The sequence below is a fragment of the Scophthalmus maximus genome, chromosome 19, assembly GCF_022379125.1.
Source record: "Scophthalmus maximus strain ysfricsl-2021 chromosome 19, ASM2237912v1, whole genome shotgun sequence".
Lineage (NCBI taxonomy): Eukaryota > Metazoa > Chordata > Actinopteri > Pleuronectiformes > Scophthalmidae > Scophthalmus > Scophthalmus maximus.
This window is the reverse complement of record NC_061533.1, coordinates 7,319,635-7,341,174: the sequence shown is the minus strand read 5'-3', so window position 1 is coordinate 7,341,174 and position 21,540 is coordinate 7,319,635. Positions and strand designations below refer to the sequence as shown.

The 21,540-nt window shown below is 40.2% G+C and overlaps 4 protein-coding genes across 5 annotated transcripts; 1 reads left to right on the top strand and 3 right to left on the bottom strand.

Moving 5' to 3' along the window:
- Positions 1-2,079: 2,079 nt before the first annotated feature.
- Positions 2,080-3,223, top strand: LOC118313925 (delta-type opioid receptor-like). The gene is made up of 2 exons (XM_035639914.2): positions 2,080-2,966; positions 3,051-3,223. Exons 1-2 carry the CDS (start codon positions 2,080-2,082, stop codon positions 3,106-3,108), a joined length of 945 nt encoding a protein of 314 aa, XP_035495807.1. The 3' UTR covers positions 3,109-3,223.
- A 5,538-nt stretch (positions 3,224-8,761) lies between these two features.
- LOC118314179 (protease-associated domain-containing protein 1) lies at positions 8,762-11,297 on the bottom strand. The gene is made up of 5 exons (XM_035640434.2): positions 11,074-11,297; positions 10,716-10,816; positions 10,467-10,576; positions 9,896-10,063; positions 8,762-9,808 (listed from the first exon to the last, which is right to left on the bottom strand). Exons 1-5 carry the CDS (start codon positions 11,150-11,152, stop codon positions 9,688-9,690), a joined length of 579 nt encoding a protein of 192 aa, XP_035496327.1. The 5' UTR covers positions 11,153-11,297; the 3' UTR covers positions 8,762-9,687.
- A 69-nt stretch (positions 11,298-11,366) lies between these two features.
- si:dkey-88e18.2 (interleukin-12 subunit beta) lies at positions 11,367-16,161 on the bottom strand. Of its 2 annotated transcripts, XM_035640428.2 has the most exons (8): positions 16,010-16,161; positions 15,583-15,664; positions 15,175-15,426; positions 14,790-14,892; positions 14,477-14,655; positions 14,027-14,175; positions 13,832-13,942; positions 11,367-12,210 (listed from the first exon to the last, which is right to left on the bottom strand). In XM_035640428.2, exons 2-8 carry the CDS (start codon positions 15,662-15,664, stop codon positions 12,076-12,078), a joined length of 1,011 nt encoding a protein of 336 aa, XP_035496321.1. In that variant the 5' UTR covers positions 16,010-16,161; the 3' UTR covers positions 11,367-12,075. The 2 variants fall into 2 exon arrangements, with proteins under 2 accessions (XP_035496321.1, XP_035496323.1); XM_035640430.2 differs by lacking the exon at positions 11,367-12,210 and having other exon boundaries at positions 13,691-13,942.
- A 2,504-nt stretch (positions 16,162-18,665) lies between these two features.
- Positions 18,666-21,091, bottom strand: LOC118314410 (transcription factor BTF3). Its single transcript, XM_035640851.2, has 6 exons — positions 21,008-21,091; positions 20,303-20,371; positions 20,072-20,185; positions 19,447-19,648; positions 19,305-19,361; positions 18,666-19,066 (listed from the first exon to the last, which is right to left on the bottom strand). Exons 2-6 carry the CDS (start codon positions 20,369-20,371, stop codon positions 19,020-19,022), a joined length of 489 nt encoding a protein of 162 aa, XP_035496744.1. The 5' UTR covers positions 21,008-21,091; the 3' UTR covers positions 18,666-19,019.
- Between the last annotated feature and the right edge of the window lie 449 nt (positions 21,092-21,540).

Here is a 21,540-nt window from a genome sequence, read left to right as displayed (position 1 = left end):
ATGAAATTATAAGAAATGTATTTTTGTAACAGCTGCCTCTAATGCTTGAACTTGCAATTAGAATATGAATTTCCATGTATTCAATGTCCTACTTTCCCATCTTACTTTTCTTTCTTTGAAATGTTTCTCTTTTTTTTAAGTTTAGATGGCATTTAAAATATGAACATTCGTTTTACGGGTAAAACACTAATTCCCTTTTCAAATTGCCTCAATAGCCTGAACAACAGATTCCGATTGTGAAGTTCACCATACAATAGTATTGTAAAAGGGATTTTTTTTTGTACTGCACAATAAGAGTAAAGTTTGGGAAATGAAAAACTGAGCCATATGAAAATGTTTATGATAATGGACCCGCTTCACTTCAGGGTATTCTGTGTAGTGTGATTTCATTTGGCTCCGGGACACACCATACAACATTACGGTTCTGAAATCGAATGATCAGCATGTGACGAAGGCCCCCAGACAAGATCCGGTATGATCCTTTTTGGATTTCTGCTTCCCTGTTTGGAATAGACTCTGGTGGGTCATTTGTATTGCTCTATGCGGGTGTGTCACGACTGCTGCCCCACGGTGCTGATCCTGAGATCGAGTATGGGGCCCGTGGATCGGTTCGCTGTTCTCTCTTGCGTCGAGACGTTTTTACGCGCAGCAATGTCGTTGTTATCAGAAAAACGCACGAATTGGAATTTGCCGCGAGTGGGCGAAACTACACGGGCACGCTGACGAACGCGTTCTCACGACAGAAAAGGAAAAACATGACAGAAGAAAGGTGTAAACGCGGGGGCGACACGGGGAAAGCACGCGGACGTGTATGTCGCTTTGCCCCCGTTCAAACGAAATAGACCTAAACACGACAACCGCAACTAAAACTGAGGTCACAGTGAACTGCCACAATAGGTACAATGGTAAGCAATTTTTTTTTTAAAGGGCTCAATATAAGAGATTTAGCACAAGGTGAATATGAAACCACAGACTCGATGGTCATCACGGTGTTCAGGACCCTGGTCAGCTCCCTGTTGTTGTTCTCTACTAATGGACCGTTCTCCGTTGAAAGGACGGCTCATGGTGCGAAGACACTTCATTGGGGATAAGCCCTCAACCAAAAGAAAATTATAATAACTTGAATCAAATCTACTACAGTTTAATATAAACTGGTCTCAGGGGAAGGGGTGATGGCACGTCATTGACCCCCCCCCCCACACACACACACACACACTGCACCACCTCGTCCCTCCAACATCAGCTTTTAGGATAACATCGGTCATCCAAGTAGAGATATTATTTTAGTATTTTCTATGAATTTCTCTTCAACGTGCAAGTGGGAGACTTAGCCTCTCCTCTTGGAATGAAAATCACGACGAAAATATTCTGCGGTTTGACGCGGAGAAAAAAAAATATATGTATCGACATTAAAAACGATTCAGTGAACATACGGATACTCCATCCAAGGGCCCATCAGCCAGGAAAGACACATGGAAAAGCTCTGTGGAAAATCCACGACTGAGAAAAGATCCCCACGTTTGTTTGGTAAATAATGGGCTACTTCAGTTGGACTGTAGGCAGTGATCCAAATAGAAACTATATAGTTCGTTTCGGTTGTGTAACACCGGATGTCTAGAGACCAACGGCGGTGGAAAACAACGCAATCTAACGAACACTATAGCGGAATTAACAGCTCTTCGCATCCATGTGCATAACAATTACATTTAGCCTGTTTCTGCACAAATATGCGAGCCAACTACATCACATCAACATTTGTGCTGTTTTTAATACTGCATCATAGTTATAAAAGTAGCACAAAGGTAACCCTCTCTGCAAACTGCACGATATGGAAATATGTGCAATCTGTCACTGATCTTAGTTATTCAAAATGTTATGCACCGACCACGTGCATCTTAAATGCGTTGTATTTTGTATACAATAAACAAAAAGTGTAAGTTGTTTGAGCAAATATAAGGTTAATCGTTGATTGTGTGATTAGGTCATGGCCTCGGGGGGAAACACAGTCTGTTATCATGGACAGCGACTTCTCCACGAGTCCTATAAAGACAAACGAATTTTGGCTGCACTATTGGAACAATGCTCCTCTCCAACGTCACAGACTCCCTGACAGGAGGAGCGATTCGTCTCTCGGTGGACTTCGACAGTCCTGTCGACTACCTGGTGTTTCTCTTTCAGCTTCTGTTCGCCACAGCGGCTGTTCTCCTGGCCGGGCCGGTGGTCATCACCATCCTGTCCACCAGAGCGCTTCGCCTCCAGAACAGGTTCATCTTCATGCTGAACACCAGTATCTGTGACACGCTGGTCGGGTTCTCGGTGTACTATCTGGGTCTGTTCGATGTGCAGGAGGGCTATCCCTCCAGGAACGGGACGTATAATGCCCTACCTTCTCTGCTCGGGGTGAACATGATGACTTTCTTATTCGCGCAGTTTGACCGATATTTTGCCGTTTGCCACCCCTTCCTCTACTCGCGCTTTGTGACCCGCCCAGTGGTCATCTCTGCAAATGTCTACTGCTGGTTTCACGTCATCGTTCAGCTGATCATTTTGAATGTCGTGCCCCGGTCCAAAGCTATACAGGTGTATGTTTTCAGTATTGTCATCTTGCAGGTCATTGTGCTCACCAAAGTGGCGATGACCATCAAGCTGTATGTCGTCGCCAGGTACCAGCTCGACAGAGACCCTCCCAGCACCGACAAGGAGAACAAAAAGGAGTCGTTAAGAATCATCATCTTTGTTGTCATAAGCTTCTTGGTGCTGTGGAGCCCCTCCTGTGTTAATATTGTCCTCAGACTGGTGATAGGACGGGGAGTGACATTTCGAAACCAGGCCAACAATCTGTTCGCCATCATGGCTCGTTTTAACGCCCTGTGCACTCCGGCGGTGTACCTGTGGGGGAGTCCGGCTCTGAGGGAAGCCCTGGTGAGGACAGTGTGGGGCAGAGTGTGCCCGCGATGCAAGAGGAGGTAAGAAGGCAGAAGTCCGCTGCATTTCATTCATCTCAAAGGAAAACTTGCAATGAGCAGCTGATAAATCCGCCTCTTTCTCAGAGTTGGCTCCAGTCCTGTGAAGGGAGATGGCCACGGAGGCCCGATGAAGATTCACTGACTGAAAAACGCGACGGTTCCACCGGCTACTACTGAATGGATTCAGTGACAAGGGGCTGCAAAGGGGGAAATATTCGAACTGTAAATGTGATTATTAATAAAGAAACCATTGTCTTCATCACATTGCTGGCTCTGACAGGTTGTTCCCCACAGTGAACTGTCTGCAGCTTAACTCTTTTACTGTTACAGCAGAAGAAGCCCTAGGAAATCACAAAGACTTTTTATGAAAGAAATTATTAATTTACGTTTTGTTTCAAGTTAAGCCTTGATATGCTTTTTCAAATATTAGAAGACAAAATGTTGATTTTTTTTTTTTACAAACTGCAGTTGTGCGTGTGCAGCGCACATATACATTTAATCAATATGCATTTTTTAGATCATATATAAACAACAATTTGGCAACATATTATTTAGTATTTACTACTCAAAAGTACTTTCACAAAGGTCACTCGTCTTTATACTCGTTTTTTAAAATCATTTATATTTTAATATGATCAATTTGTAGCCGTGCTGTATTTGACTTCGCTCCTGATTGTGATTATAGCAGGTCACCTTTAAAGAACACGAGCAGAATTATAAGCCAATTGTGGCGACCGACAGGAAAGTATAGCTGGATGCTGGCTTGTGGCACGATTTTAATCAACGACCCTGTGGCACAGAAATTACGTCTAACCTTTTTTTGCAACGGCAGCAGCAAGTATGTGAGCTAACACCGTGTGGCGTGAGGGACGGACAAACAACAACAAAGAAACTCTACAGTTATAAAAAATAGAGAACAATAAATCACTGACTGCCCTCAACCCCAAACTCCAAGATACTTCAAAGAACCGCTGCCTGTCCAAAGCCAAAGACACTGAGACACTGTTTGAGCCTCTGTCCGAGGCCACACAGCTCATCACAAACGTTCTTTAACTGTTCACGTTTCTGAATCAGAGTCGTGTTTATTGCTGTTTTCACGTAAAGGGAATTTGCTTTGGGGTTTTGGTGCATCATTTTTTTAAAAAAAGGACTGCGACTATACAATAAAAGAAAATATGAAACGAGTAATAAAACATGAAATACGAGTGAGAATGTAAAAGTGGACGTGCAAAATGGAAATATGTGCAATCTGTCACGGATCTGTCAGTCAACATGCAAAATGAGAAAACATTTTATTGTTTCAATGCAATAACTAGTGTGAACTGTGCAATACTTTGGACTGCTGACTGCAGCACTTTATATATCGAATCCATTTTTATTAACATTATTTTTAACTTGTGATATATTGTGTTCAACGTGTTCTTTTTAACTTAGTTATTCAAAACGTTACGCACCGACCATGAACATCTTAAATTCGTTGTAATTTGTACAGTACAATTATCAAAAAAATGTTTTTTAATTCTTCTCTATTCAACGTTTTGGAGGGTAATAGTTTTTTTATCGTCGTTAATGATCGTAGTTAATGTTGATACTGAACTTATCAGTGGTCGATCGGTGTATTACCGCAATGAGCACAACTGAGATTTGGAAGAAGAAGAAAAAAAGATTTATAAAACGCCAACCCGTTCCCCGAAGTTTTAAATGATTGCAAAAAAGGATAAACAAAAAGTGTAAGTTGTTTGAGCAAATATAAGGTTAATCGTTGATTGTGTGATTAGGTCATGGCCTCGGGGGGAAACACAGTCTGTTGTCATGGACAGCGACTTCTCCACGAGTCCTATAAAGACAAACGAATTTTGGCTGCACTATTGGAACAATGCTCCTCTCCAACGTCACAGACTCCCTGACAGGAGGAGCGATTCGTCTCTCGGTGGACTTCGACAGTCCTGTCGACTACCTGGTGTTTCTCTTTCAGCTTCTGTTCGCCACAGCGGCTGTTCTCCTGGCCGGGCCGGTGGTCATCACCATCCTGTCCACCAGAGCGCTTCGCCTCCAGAACAGGTTCATCTTCATGCTGAACACCAGTATCTGTGACACGCTGGTCGGGTTCTCGGTGTACTATCTGGGTCTGTTCGATGTGCAGGAGGGCTATCCCTCCAGGAACGGGACGTATAATGCCCTACCTTCTCTGCTCGGGGTGAACATGATGACTTTCTTATTCGCGCAGTTTGACCGATATTTTGCCGTTTGCCACCCCTTCCTCTACTCGCGCTTTGTGACCCGCCCAGTGGTCATCTCTGCAAATGTCTACTGCTGGTTTCACGTTTACTCTCAGATGGTCTTTTTGAATGTCGTGCCCCGGTCCAAAGCTATACAGGTGTATGTTTTCAGTATTGTGAGCCTGCAGGTCATCGTGCTCACCAAAGTGGCGATGACCATCAAGCTGTATGTCGTCGCCAGGTACCAGCTCGACAGAGACCCTCCCAGCACCGACAAGGAGAACAAAAAGGAGTCGTTAAGAATCATCATCTTTGTTGTCATAAGCTTCTTGGTGCTGTGGAGCCCCTCTTTTGTCAATATTGTCCTCAGACTGGTGATAGGACGGGGAGTGACATTTCGAAACCAGGCCAACAATCTGTTCGCCATCATGGCTCGTTTTAACGCCCTGTGCACTCCGGCGGTGTACCTGTGGGGGAGTCCGGCTCTGAGGGAAGCCCTGGTGAGGACAGTGTGGGGCAGAGTGTGCCCGCGATGCAAGAGGAGGTAAGAAGGCAGAAGTCCGCTGCATTTCATTCATCTCAAAAGAAAACTTGCAATGAGCAGCTGATAAATCCGCCTCTTTCTCAGAGTTGGCTCCAGTCCTGTGAAGGGAGATGGCCACGGAGGCCCGATGAAGATTCACTGACTGAAAAACGCGACGGTTCCACCGGCTAAATATTCGAACTGTAAATGTGACTATTAATAAAGAAACCATTGTCTTTATCACATTGTTGGCTCTGACAGGTTGTTCCCCACAGTGAACTGTCTGCAGCTTAACTCTTTTACTGTTCCAGCAGAAGAAGCCCTTGGAATTCACAAAGACTTTTCCTTCTAATACGAAAGAAAATAATAAGTTACATGGTTTTTTTTTCATAAGCTAAGCCTCATGTGGTATTTTCAGTTATAACAAGACAAAAAGGTTGATTTCATAAACTGCAGATGTGTGTGTAGCTCTATCAGCTTGCTGACGCACATTATTTCAAACCATTCGACTATTTTTAGTTAATATATAAATCAAAAATTTGGCCATATATTATTTAATATTTACTACTTAAAAGGAGAGTACTTCCACCAAGGTCACTCACCCGTCTTTAAACTATTTTTTTTCTTTTAGTCTATTATTATTATAATTATTATAATTATTATCATTATTAATTATTTTTTTTGTCCTTGCCGATGTGTATTTAATTTTGCTGCTGGTCTTTGCACTTGTATGAAGTGATAGAGTTCAAGATAAATTTACTTCACTTCCACGCGTGTATTCACAGACAATCATGTATAAAACTGCGGCAACGGACCTTCTGTGGATTGCGGCTCTGAAAGACCAACTTTTTTTCGGCCTCCAAATGAGTTTTAAAGTTTACAGCAACACAAATATCTACTGTAGCCTACACTGATCATGTGAAATAGAGAGTCCGCGTGAGAAGCAAATAAAATCGGACCTCATCTAGCTGTAACAACCCGGGCCGAGGTGATTTTATTCCGAGTTGTGAATCTCGAATCTCTTGTTTGAAATAGTTCGAAGCAATTTTTTAATTTTTATTTAAAACTTTTTTAATTTTATTTATTTATTTTTTTACAAAAGAAGCAATTTTGGGGTTTTTAAAATTATTTTTCACAAAAGGAGATTTACGACTCAAAACGTCTTGCGACGTCCAAATCATCTTTAGTGCCCCGGTGACCAACTCCTCTCACTTCCTCAACAGCGGCACATTACACAGAAAACTTCTCCGTTGCCGAGAGACACGACAGCATTCATCAACAGACAGACTGAAACCTCAACTGCAAATCCGCTGCAGCTGCAGCCGAGTGGGTTTCTCCGGACCTCGCTGCTCACGGTCACACTCGTGTGACTGATGACGCTCATCAAGAAAGGTCAGGCTTTAGATGACTGTCCAACGTGTGTGCAATAGTAGCGTGATGGTCAACCAGTGTGACATCAGATTTGTTCAATTTAGTTTCATTTGTGTTTTGTCAGCAATATGTTATAGTTTAAGGAAGTATTTTGATTCTGTATTTTATTCGTATCTCCATGCTACAAATTTTATAGTTTTATATACACCGATATATTTTATATTATACACGGGGGGGGGGGGGGGGGGGGGGGGGGGGTAAAAGATATCGCTGAGTTTTTTAAAATAATTTCACAAAGGGAAGCCTCCTCTCGATTAAAGACACCACAGTGAATAACATAATGCAGTGTGGTTTTCTATTCTATTCTACTATATATATTTTTTAAGTTTATCGGGTTCAGTTATCACACTCTCCCACAATAGTGAATATGTTATAGCAGAGGACGGATGTTCATCGTCACATATTATTAATGATGCTGCTGCATTTGAGAATAAAACATCGTGGTAACATATTTAAAGCCCACAGAGACTTTTGCACGAGGCTGGTCAGGCAGGAGGAGTATCTCTGTCAGTTTACTTTAACAGTCCTGAGGACTATTTCATCTTTATATTCCAGATTTTATTCGCAAAACCTACTGTTCTCATAGACAAAAGCGTGGTCACCACCAGGTCCAGTGCATTCAAAATAGGTTTATTTTCATGCTGAAAAACTATAGTAGATCATCAGATTCATGGTCGGAGGAGGGCTTTTAGGAATGAGGCCAACAATCTTTTTGCCATTGTGGCTCTGGTCAATGCTGTGTGCACAGTCTGTGTATATTCTGCTCAGAGGGAAGCCACAGTGATGAAAGTGTGAGCCAGTGTGCCCAAGACGCAAGGGGAGGGGAAAAACTCAGCACCATGTTCAGCAACATTATAGGGATTTCTATGAATTGATGTATTTATTGCTCATTTTAAATTTTCAAAGACTCATTTCTATCTTGTCGACTCCTGTCAAGGGAAGGCAAATATATGTAATTATTTATCGTCATGCTCAAGTAAAACCACCAAAATTCACATTCACCCATGTCTCACACACCTTCATACGACACTTCTAGAGATTCGTCCATCAGTCATGCATCTCATTCACAGCTGTCAGGGGCAATTTGGAGCTCAGACACTTGTTGAGTGGACGAGTTAGGAATCGAACCACCAACCCTCCAATTAGTGGACAACCCGCCCTGCTATTTGATCCCCAGCCGTTTGTTTTAATAAACAATAAACACAGGCACGTGACAGAGCTTGAATGAAAGCACTGATATTTTATTATTTATTCATATATGGGTGAAATGTTTGTTGTAAAACGGCTGTCTGAAAGGACTGCAGAATCACGTGCGTGCTGTCGACTTCAGATAAACTAACCTCTTTTATTCAGATAGACGGGTTGACCCTCCTTGATTTTTAAAATATCTATATTAGTCTAATAACTGGAGGAACATCAAGGCCTGTGTTTTTGAACTCTGCAATCCAGGCCTCTTATCCCTTTATATGTCACATGGATCAATGGAGTTTACAGGTCTATTATTATTAGCATTCCTTTTCTGAGCAAGGAAAGGCACGGAAAAACACCTCAACACAAATAATAGTATAGCAAAGTTTTACAAATGTAAACCCCAGGAAATAAATTATATTCTATTATGCAAATAGTTTAATTTCAGATTTATTTACCATAAGAAAAAGGAATATTCATTTATGATCAGTTTTACTGTAGAAGTTCATGCAGATAAAGAGGGATGTATTTACATTTTTACAGTGAGATGACATTCCCAGTGTACTGTATAGTGTATATACTGCCATGGTTTTTTTTGTTTCTTTCCCACAGAGGAATATCCTACCCTTTAAACAGAATAGACCTGTGCTCCAGTCTGTTTGTGTTGCATGAATGCATATTCAATTTTCCAGTTTCACTACTCACTAGTGACCAACACATCATGTGAACAACAGTTCCTGGAGACTGAACGACGGGAAGATACACTCATAGTCATGAGTAATCTTACCGTAAAGCAAGGAATGTCTGTCTGTATTTCCTCAACAACCGCTCATCTGATCAACATCAAACTGTGCGGGTGTATAGCTGAGGATCCAAGGAACCAAAGTGTTTTTGAACAAACTGCTGTCGAGAATATTTAAAATACAGACATGAATGAATCTATATTAAACCCTTCTCAACCATCCAATGGACACAAAGTTCGATGAAATCACACTTGTAACTGATGATGTCACACACACTCTGGCTACAAGCAATCAGCCCCTACCGGCAGGCACATTTTGAACCGGCAATGCACCTGTTATTCAAACTTCAGCTAAGCTCTGAGTGTTTCCTGTTGGGTCTGTCTTGACTCGGTTCAAGGGCTGTGTGTGTGTGTGTAAGTGTGATCTATTCATGTGAATATCTGTTCACTTTATTGGATCACCACTAGAAGCAAGTGAATTTGTTAACCACCACCACCAGGTTATCACCAAGAGTTTCCTGTGAGGCTGAGAGTTTATTCACCGCCGTCGGGATATGTACCGATGAAAGGAAGCCGACAGAGTGACGAGGTGGATGGAAATGGAGGTGTGTGTCGCTTCTACCACAGTGTCCATGGCGGCTGCTTGAGAGGGAATGAGGCCAGAGAGGAAACGTTGACGGGGATGGAAATGACAGCCCATGGCAGCGCTTGTCTCTGAAGAGATCGTCTGATCATCATCCTGGAATAGATAGAAAGATTTGTTAATGTCCCAAATGCATTGTATAAATCCCTAGATAAAGTAAAACAGCTCTGTTGCGTGTCTTACCCATCACGTCCCAGCAGAAAGAGAGCAGGTATGCTTGGTTTGGCTGTGGTTCCATCAGTGATCATATCGAGGTACTGACTGTCGTTGTCCACTGCATTATCAGCGATGAGAACAGCTTTGCCTCCTGCTTCCTCCACATAATGAGCCTTTTGAACAAAGGAGCAACCACTGAAGAAGAAAAAAAAGAAATAATTTTTGTGCCAGCAAAACAAGTTGTCATACTACTCCCACCAATGATGTACGGTCACACACTTATTTGAAGTCTACTCTTGCATGAAGACAGTAAAACTATGAATGGCAGCATTTCATCCTTTACACAACATTACATTTTAGTGGTATTTCTTAAAAAGCGAGAAATATAGCTTACTGCAATACTGTTTATATATCTTTACAGCAGAAACAGTAACATTCGGGGTTAAGACGGTTAGATGTCAAAGTCAATATCTTGTAATATCGGTCAGGCTCTAAACACATCGGCAGATACCGATATGTCTGTGAAAGGCTCATATCGGCCGGGCTCTAGTTTGGATATTAACATCCCCAGCAGCTAATTAAGCCTGTCTGTATATACCCTCTTTCCACCAGGATGACTTGTCCCTGAATGATGTGTCCGTCCTTCAGGTCCGAGCAGCCATCCGCTGGGTCTGCTGGCACCAGGAAAATCTCATCATAAGATGATGTCTGGAAACCAAAGGAGAGAAGAGCAGTGTGACTCGAGAGCGAGTGGACATGTGGAATCCCTTTGGTCCACAAATGACATACACACACACACACACACACACACACACACACACACACACACAAAAAAGCGGGTACTTACAAAATCTCCCCCAAAGTCTTTGGCAGGTGCCGCACTGAAGATGTACCCGATCTCCTCTGGACTGATGACCCGGAAGTACAGCAGCTCGTTGACCCCGAGCCCTGGAGCAGTCCCACACAGAAACAAAGCATCATCAACATGAAGTCAGGGTCGGTTAACCGCAGCCGCAGAGTGGGATGTCACGGGAATTCACAGGGAAAATGACAGCACGCATCTACATTTAATTCACATGCCGAACCGTACCCACGCGCTGCCAACCGGCACGAGCTAACGGCGGCTGTTAGCTACAGCGGCTGTTAGCTAAATTAGCTGTTTACTAGCATGTTGACACTAGCCTCTCTCTGCCTCTCCCTCTCACCTGACGTGCGACTGAACAGCATGAACACACTCCACCATAGGAGCAAAACTGCAGCTGCCGCCCGGACAACCTTTGTCATGTTCAAGACATTTGCGGACGTGACGCCGACAAGACTTCAGCGAAGATTTATATTTTGCAGGTGTAGCTGGTCCATGTGTAGCGTTTGATGCCGCCGAGCCAATGAGCACGAGGCGCCAAAGCGAGCTAATAGTAGCTGCGGCAGCTCGCTGTGGCTCTTCCGGTGGCAGCCACGGCGGCCACTATGGAAAGCGGATATGCGGCAGCGGCCACCATACGTCGTCTGACAGAAAAGATTGGACAGTTTTCAGCAAGTGAAGTAGTGTAACGGTAGTAACTGTACTGACAATATTTTTCTTGATGTTAAAAAATATATATTTTTAATATCCTGGGATAAATGATACACGTTTACATCCACGAGAGCAGCAGTTTGACAACCATATATGGTATGTCTGTCATGTGCATGCGTACGTTGCGAAGCCGGACAAATGGTAGGGGGACGCAGGGCAAAAATATGCTACTGGGCTCCATTTTATGGCATTGAGAAAAAAAAGCTCTTGTTGATTTTCCTACAAATGAAATGCAATAGGAAAATACTGCTTCTACTAATACTAGTTCGACTACTACTAATAATAATGACAGTAATGATAGTGATAATGATAATAATATTAAACAATTGCCACAAATTCACTCTTTGACAAAAACTGAGATGCATAATAATAACAATGAATTGTTTTAGCAAAAAACTGAATATTATATTTATTATTGTGTTGGTATAATTTATAGCATGGTTGTTCCATTGGACTGCATTAATTAATTTAAAAAATGCATTAACAAATAACAAGCACTGGGCAATGCAATCAAAGGAACAATTCATTTCACAAACACACACACTTTTTTCCATTATTCCAATATGTTTGTTCGTACACTGCAATGATTCCAGATGCAATGTACATTTTTAATAGCAAAAAAAAGAACACTTTTTTAAGATGTCTGACTAGACTTGGCACTTTTCTTCCTTTTCTTCTGGCATTGGTCCAAGTACCCAGATGGCAACTCTGGACAGCAATATTTTGCTGTGTTTCTGCATTTGCACAAGTTATTTGCCTTGGTCCTCAACTGTAAAAGTGAGAAGAAAACTGAATAAGCAAAGCTTTACGCCTTAATTGTATACATATAAATATTTAATTTGTCCTTGTAAGTTCTGGCTTTTAAAACAGAAAATAGTTACTGTTTAGTCATTTTTGGTATTATGCAATTATTTTCACACTGGAGCATTTTTTGAACTCCCATTTGGACTGATTACCGGGAAGCTTTAAGCCATCTAAGCTATAATGTCTCTATGTGAGGAAGGGGAAATAGTTTTTCCCTGTTGATGAAAAGGCAACAAATAAGGTTCAGGAGGATTTAAAATAATTTTGTACAGGTTTTTAGCATGTCTGCCAATTTCAGTGAATAACAGATGGCGAAACGTACCTGCTAAAATCAAAAATGTATGAACTGCATGGATTTCTGATCATTGTCTAGCTCACAGCATGCAGTCGTTTTGCTAATGGCTTACTTACTAAAATGTTGTTTTTGTTTTTATTTGTTCATCTAAAAAATGTTTAAATTAGAAGCACTTTTCAATGGATATCAGGCATAATTGCAGGTTTTACTACCTAAGCTAGGTGATAGTTAAATATAAAACGTAATTTCTTCTGAAAAAATAATATTAATATTAATATGCATTTCAAATTTAAATCACCCATTAAATAGCCCATGGTTTAAATAAAGAGTAACTTGCACACCAATAATTGTGACTAGTCATAATATTGGAATGAGACATGTATTAAATAGTTACTGGAGTACTGTTCATGTTGTCTTTTTTTGTATAAAGGCTTTTCCTTTTTACAATACTTATTTTAATAGTCATATTTTTTGTCAAATAAGTGACCTCACAAATGAAATCTGACTTGAAAATCAAGGAAATCAAGGAGCATGCAGCACACACATTCAGTTCTCTGATATTTTTGTACATAAAGTACATAAACATGGTTTAACACTGCATTACCCTGAAGGGGGATTGCTATTTTTCTGGTTAGGAAGTGTACAAATGTCATGAGAAACATAAATGGAGAAGAAAGATATTAAAGGAAGGTAGCACAAGCTTTTAATAGACATTTCTGCTTGCACAGCACTAGATCACCACAATACAAAGGAATGACAACTGACTAACACAGAAATAACAGGGACGAGAAAACGTAATGAGTGAAATTCTGTCTGCAGTGCACACTGAACTTTTTTTTTTCTGGTGGGATTATTTTTTTTGTCTATTCACAGAAATGTCTGTGTTGTAAGATGGGAAGTAAGAGAGACTTCACAGTACCAATGTAAAGTGTTCACATTTCCCAGGCACACCCATTTGTCCTCTGGTGGTTACCAGGGAATAGTAGTGCTATGTATGATGTATGCTTTACTATAAATTATAAATATATGCACAAATAAATAGTTTGACTATAGTCATAAATAAAAATAAATAATAAAGATATGTTGTACTGACCCGCTATCACAAAACAAAATTCTTGACTTATCACTGAGCTTCTGGTTAGTGCTGTGTTGTCTCTTGGCCAAAGGGAGACAGACAGAAACACACAGTGAAAAAGTGCATGTGAGAGGACATGAGAGGAAACTGTAGACACTTAAGGAAAAAGAAAGAGCAGAAGCAGAGAGGGTTAGCTTGGAATAATGTCTAGGTTACATTTTTCCAAGGAGTCCACTGGCTCCAGGTTGAGAGCACCACAGAGTCTCTGGAGCGAACCCTCAGCTTACTGACACTCTTCGGGATCAAGGAAGAGGAAGAGCGTCCAACCTATAAGTCAGACAGGTCACACAATGAGAAAACAGACAGACATGGAGAGATCGGTAGACTTTGTTTCAATACAAGCTTGCGTACCTTGCCATCATCTTTAAACACGTATTCAATCTCGTGCTCCAGACTGAAGAAACTGTGAGGGCTGGACCAGCTGGATGGAGGTTTAATGGTCACGTTCAGGTTCTGATCCATCTCCTGACACATGACAATCTGGGGACTATCGGGTTGAACTGAAAAAGGAAAAAAAACACAGTAAGCGATATGGTGTGAATCAACAAATATGCATCACCTTTATGTAGATAGTACCAATTCATTTAAAATAATTTCATTTTACACCTTAATGTTGAATAGTTTTTGATCATGTGTTGAATATACATTTTCGACAGAAAGTTACTGATCAAGGTGCTTTGGTACTTCGTGAACAACTTTTAATTATTAATTATTATTCTTTTTCAAAAGATGCTGTTAACTTCAAATCTCGATAATCTTCTGTTGAATGCCTTTAATGTGGCTCAGTTGCACTCCGCTTACCGATGTCCCTGAGATAAAAGCTCGTGGTTATCCTGAAGACGAAGAGGCTAACAATGGCCTCAGCAGTGAGCTCAATCATGGTGGTTTCCTCGGCGTAGGGTGAGAGGGAGTGCGACAGCTCAAACTGGAATCCCCCATCACTGCTTCTGACCCAGTGACACAACTTCCCACCTTTAGCGCTACAGAGGCGATGAGTAAATCAGACACTGAGTTAAACATGCAACTGAGAAAGAAGTCAAATATGTCTGCTTGATGGTCTATCCTTACACATTATATGCATTGGTCTGGCCTTTTTTTTATATTTCTTATTTACCATTCATTGTCCAGTCCAAGGCGCACTGCTGTGTATCTACTGTTGGTCCACTTACAGTTGAAGTTACAGTCATAAGACTTTGCCCAGCAATTGATGAGGGACTCTATATAGACACAAAATGTTAAATGGATATAATTTAAATAGAATCGAATCGAATCAAGGAGAACATATCAATGGATGAAATCATTGCATGGACCAGTTTCTATTTCCTGTCAGCTTCCTCCTGAAAAAAAAGAGAAATATTCCTCCCAGACTGACATGCAGGGAGTTTCAAAACTCACAATGGCTTTGTCAGTACTAACTTTGAATACCTTGTACGTTCCTCTATTTACATCCTATAATTTATAGACAGTAGAATAAATGAAAAATGATATGAGCACCTCACCTGATTCTCCCTCCTCCTCAGCCTCCAGCAGCAGGTAGGTTGACAATAACATCTCTCCTCCGCTCCAGCAGCTGTACTCTCCCAGCAGCGGTGCATCTACTCCTGACACTTTCAAATTTTGACCGTCTGGCTGGATGTAGTCGTCAAAATCCTCTATCACTTCACCATCAAATTTCCATGTGACAGGTCCATCAATCTTAGTGCCACAGGTCAGCGTGACTGGCGTTGTGTTGTTCCTTTTTGCCACAACAACTACACAACCACAGATACAGATAAACAAGGTACAAACAGAAGCATACACTTTCAAAAAAACACAAATATGTAGATATATGAAGATTAATTGATTTATAACTTTTGAAGGTGTGGAAAAAATGTATTGAAAATATGTGAGCCATATAAACGACGTACAATTTTCTGGAAAATCCCAGAGTCCACGTACTCCTGTGAGACTGACAAGCAGAATTCCAAATATCCTCAGAGACAAAGTCATCTGAGGGAGAGTGTGACAGCCAGGGGAGGAGAAGATTGTTGAAAACCCGCTACATTCATCAGAAATGAAATAACTGACACCTGATTTGTTAGTTATAACTGCATATTTCATCTTAAACTGTGAAATAAAACCAAAATCAGCTCAGAAGACTTGACTGTCTGCTTTAAGTTGAAAAAAATAAAGATAATGTAGAATGATCAGAAAAGCTGTACTATACTATAAATGACCATCAACAATCAACTGCTACATTAACTGACCAAATACTTGTCTAATTACTCATATTAAGTATGATTTTAAAAAAAAAGAGGTATATACAGCATCTAATTCTTTCTTCTTCGTTCTTACCGTTTAGGTGAAATAACACTGAAGGGAAAGAATCAAGTGTAGAAGTTCAGTTTAGGATTCAGAATTCCTGGTGAATGTGTTCTCTCGCTGTCAGATCATTTTTATATACAGCTTGCATCATCATCATCATCATCATCATCATCATCATCGCATCTGCCATTGCACCTTTGAGGGTGAGAGAGAAACTCAGATGGCAAACAGATAAGAACTTATTGACAGAGGTCACGGGGCACTGCATTTCCTCTGTACTGTTTTGCAAGTCAAATTTTGTCAACACAAACACTGAGTTTCAAACAAGGGACTCAGAGATGGAGCAAATAAGTGTTGAGTGTGGGTGTTCAAAGGGGTGGGGAGTTACCATCAGCCATTAAGATGAAAAACTGCAGTGTATCTGACATATACTGTATCTGATTAACAAAACTGGAATCATACAAACATGACACACATACACACACACACACACACACAGTTGGTCTTATGAAATCCAAACATTTATTTTCCGAGTGTCAAATTCACTTAAAGTTAACATAATACAGGTTTATGCACAGATCATACAGAAACTGAATATAAATTGTGTTCTTAGAAAAACTCTAGTCTAATCATTTTTCTTTTCTGGGTATTGTAACAATGAGTGATTGATTAGTCTGCAAATATTCCAATTATATAATCAGTCATTAAGGGTTTTAATTCATTAAGGGTTTTTTTTTTAAGCTTAAATGCCAAAATGGGAATGAGAATATTGTTTGTTTTTTTAGTTTAGTTTTGGTTGTTGTTGGTCACAGAGAACAAGCAATTTAAATAAAACAACTTGAGCTTTGGAATACTTTACAGTATTTCCTCAAACTTTTATAGACCAAATTACAAATTAGTAGATTGGTAAAAGGAATCTTCAGTTCAACTGATTGTGAAAGACAATGCTAGTTTACAAGAGAGATTGTGTATAAAATATCTACTGTTTGGATTGAACAACATCTGCACCTGTGGATCTTGGCATTCATTTCCCAAATCTAATCTTGATCCTTAATCCAGGATTCAAATCCCAGAAATAATTCAGCGAACGACCAACAAGATGTATTTCTTTTGAGAGGTTTTCCTAATCATTCAGTCTTTGTGAGGACATTTGATGAAGTTCAAGACCACGCATGCACACATGCAGGGACAGACAACTGGACTTTCCCTGTGTAGGGGAACCCAATTCTTTCGTCCAAATGTCAGCTTTGAAAGACCTCTAATCTAAACTCTAGTCATTGAGATTGCTGAGATCAATTAGATCACAGAAAATACACTTTGCTCATGTGATTATCCTCAAACATAAAGTAGGTAAACCACCAGATCCTACCAGGTGTTAACAGCATGTGAAGTATTTCCACAGTTAACAAAGCCTTGTAATGAATGTGCTATGTTGCTAAATGATGTCATGAAGGATAAAGGATTTTACCCTGTGTGACATGCAGATGTAATCACATTTCTGACCTTAAATTCTGTGAAACCCATTGGGTCATATGAATGGAAACAGTTGCTTTCATGTTTCATTTCCTTAAAAACCCAAATAACTTGTCTGTGCCTGTGAATGTCTTTCTAAATTCTAATATGAATGTCAAATCAACTTTCCTGAGGTTCTTGAAGACGTTTCAGCTCTCACCCGAAAAGCTTCTCCAGTTTCGGATGAGAGGATCCAACTTCTTCAGGAACCTTGAGCAATTCTGGTCGCTAAAATAGGATGACTCATTATTCTGCTTAAGAAAAAAAACGAAGTGAACTTGAATAACCCCTCTCGATGAATGCAATGTATGTGGTATAGCTATTAAAAAAATATTCATGAACATATTTTTCTGCCACTGATCTTCAATTTGATATATTAGTGATACAATCCTATGAATTTGTACGACATTACACACTGAAATGTACAGAGACATTAGTGTCTCAGAATTTAGGACTTTTGTGCTCCTTTGATGCATAAAACTCACGTCATTTGGTTGAATATTAAACAACCCTGACTAGATAGCAACATATAGAGCATCACAGATACCATCTGATATTCTACTTTTTTTTTTTTTTTTTTTACTTGCTTTCCTCTGCAGTGACCAGTAATGACACAAAGGTGGGGAAGGAGAAATCATTAATTCAGGAGTATGTATGGATAGACATTCTAAACACAAAGCTAAAGAGACTATTTCCCATACACCTTTAATGATGAATGGTCTGGCAGTCATTGTGAATAAACTGCTGATGTTCATTTTCAAACAAAAGTGCTACACATACTTTCCGGCTTGAGCTTTTCTGAGAATCCTATTAATTGATGAAGCTGTGGAGGACCAGCTGCAACATATTAGTTTTCACTGGCTAAATTGTTACTTTTCCATTTTACATACAATGTGAATTTTTTTATTTATAAAAGATCATCAACATCAAAGACCTTTTGACATCTAGAATGGGACATCGTGAAGAGGGGAAGTGATACACTTCAGCTACTGTACATTGCCTTTCACAGGGAGGAGCAGCACTGGCCGGTATGAAGCTCTACACCATACAGCTCTACTGTATATAACTGTCCTTCTACAGTTTTTTGTCTGTTTCTCAGCCTTTGGTATCATGAACGTGAGTTTAAATTAGATGAGTTATTGTGAATAACTGGTGCTGCATTTAAAAACATGCGAAAGTTTAATGTAATCTTTATTACATGATTAATTCCAACAATACACTTTTGATGTGTGGGCATCACAATGTCGGTGGGGCAGCGTGAGAAAGAAAAAGGTCGGCACATTCCACTGAATTAAATAGCACGTGTACTGCAGTATGAGGCAAATCAGACAGAATGGTAGGTAACAGTTGCCATAAAAAAAGGTTGTTTTTACTTGTATTAGCCTAATTGTCGGCGTTACAATTAAAATGCAACTTTTGTTTGTGGCCAGAGGGTAATAACAGAGATGGACCAAAGAGAAGTCCAAAATGCTGCTGTGTCAAAGTATGGTGGGTCAAGAGAAGCCTTGAAATGTTCACTTGGTGTTGGTTAGTTTGCCTCGTCCTTTGAAGCCTCATCAAAGTTTTCAACAAGATCTGAAATTAAAACAGAGGAGTAAAAATTGGTGGAGGACAGAAACAGCAACAAATAACGATGAGAAAATGTCTACACTTATTAGCATACAAAAAAACCTGATCACAAAAAGGAACATTTAATGTTCCATTGTTATTACAAACACCTAGGTCAGCATATTGCTGACACATTAATAACAAAAATATAACAAAACATTAAAAATACAAATGGTTTTGAAATTGTGTGTGTAAATTTGCTTACCTGGAACCTCATCATCCTCCTCTTCAACAGTAACCATGGGGGCTTTGTTTTCTCCAGCTATGAAAGAACATTGAACAACAAATTATTGACAGAGAGAAAACAAATATATTGATCCATGTAAACAAATTGATAAATAATGTACCTGGTTTGGGAAGGGTCTCTGCTAATCTTCTGAGGCTGGTTAGACTGTCAGCCCCCAGCTGGTTTAGGATTCCTGGGAGCATCTCTGTGAGCTGCTTGTTCTCGGCGTGCCCTGTGATCGTAAAGGTGTTGGCAGCCAAGGAGGCCTGAACCTTTGGATTATTGAAATGGATCACCGTCCCCTGGTTTGTGAACATGTTCACCTACAGTGAAATATAAAATTAGTTGAATTGAGCAAAGAGGAAGAAAAAAGAGGATTTTGAGGTCAGCATCAGAGAAGATGATGCAAACTCTTTCATTGCCAAACACCATTCTCAACAAGTGATACCTTAAAATAAATAAAATACTATAAAACAAAAAATATAACAATATAACAAACAAAATCTTGGTACATTCATATGCTTTTGTCTCGTCAAAACTTTCTGACTGCTCTCAACAAAGCAATTTGCATATTGCTTTTACTTTGCCATTATTTTCTTAGTAACTTTAATGGTTTTAGCACTGGAATACAGCAACTAAGAGGATTTATTGCTCAATTATTTAGCTGAGAAACATGATCTTAGTGCAGCAGTCATGAAAACAACACGTCTGTCAACTTAGTGCATTTGAGAAAGACTTTGCTCTACCTCCTCGATGCCAGAGATGTTGTTGACTCCCAGTTTCTTGAGGGAGAACTGCAGCTTCTTGTCATCGGCTGTAGCCGTTCTGTGCACCACCTTCTTCTTTCTGCGGGCTGACCCCTGCAGAGCACAACAACGAGCTTTAATGTACGAAACCTATGACCCAAGGACGAGACCAATGATTGTTAAAAGAATATATTTTCTTTAAATCATTTGCCAACATGTACTCATACTCACCTTGCCGCCTATGCGGACCTGCTCCTGCAGTTTGGCGAGCTTCTCCTGGTTCATTATCGACTCCTTCATCTGGCACATAAATCACATTTTATTTTAACTCCAAAATTGGTCATTTGAAAAAAATAAATAAATAACGTAATGACATCACAAAACTCGCATCAATAGTTCGATCATGGGGATGAGAATCAGATAACTAGATGACACAGAAGTGGGGTTTGAAATTAAAATGAAGTGCTTCATCCTCATCTTAACAAGAATGCACAGCTGCCCGGGGGACCCCAAAAATAGCTGCACACATTTTAAGCGTCGACTCTGCACGAATCATGACAGAGGTGCTTAAGTTGGTGGCCGAGTTGGGCTCAAAACGTGTGCCAAAGCGAAGAGGAACGAGTCAGCTAATGACTGAACCACCTCACTTTACCGTGTGTGCCCCAAATGAGGAGCTCTTGCTTGACCTGTCAGCGTCCAAGACTGAGAAATGCATTTAGTTCAGCCGGGGTTTCCGGGAAAGTATGACCGGCTAGCTAGCAACGAATGCTAACCAGCGAACAGGCCGCTTTAAATCAATGTAAGGTTTTTAGGTGTAATTGACGCTTTCCTCGCACTTCAATACAACCGGTGACACTTGGGACTATTCTTCCTCCGTAGAGTCTGAACTAAACGACTCTGGGGCGAGTCGATAGGGCCACGGAGACGTGAACTAACCTGTGAGTGTGTAAACACGCGGGTCTCGCCGCCGACAGACGCTCGGAGAAAGGAGCGAAGCCCGGAAGTGACGTGCTGAGATCGATAACTTGCCGGGTTTGCGCCTACAGTTTTTCAAAATTCCGACTTACATTTTTTTATTAAGTTATTTTATTCGTAATATTTATTTATTTTCTAATATAAAGTCGGCCCTGTCCAGTTTGTGAAGAATGACATTGCACCAAATAATTACATGCTTTGTAAAAATGAAACTTCAAACAAATGAACCCAGAAACATATGAAAGGAGATAATATATTTTTAAATAGCGAATAATTGTAACAGCCACTTACAATATTAGTGACGAAATACAAAGTAAGACCTAATTAAACCTTGAACGTCCCTGTCGATATAAGATTTTTGTCTGTTTTCTTTCACCAAAATTAAATAAAATTTTATTTAAAAGAATCATACAAATAATTTATATATAGTTCTATACAAAGAAAGAAAGATTCAGTAACCACCAATGCTATGTGAAAAACAAAAAGTATAAACT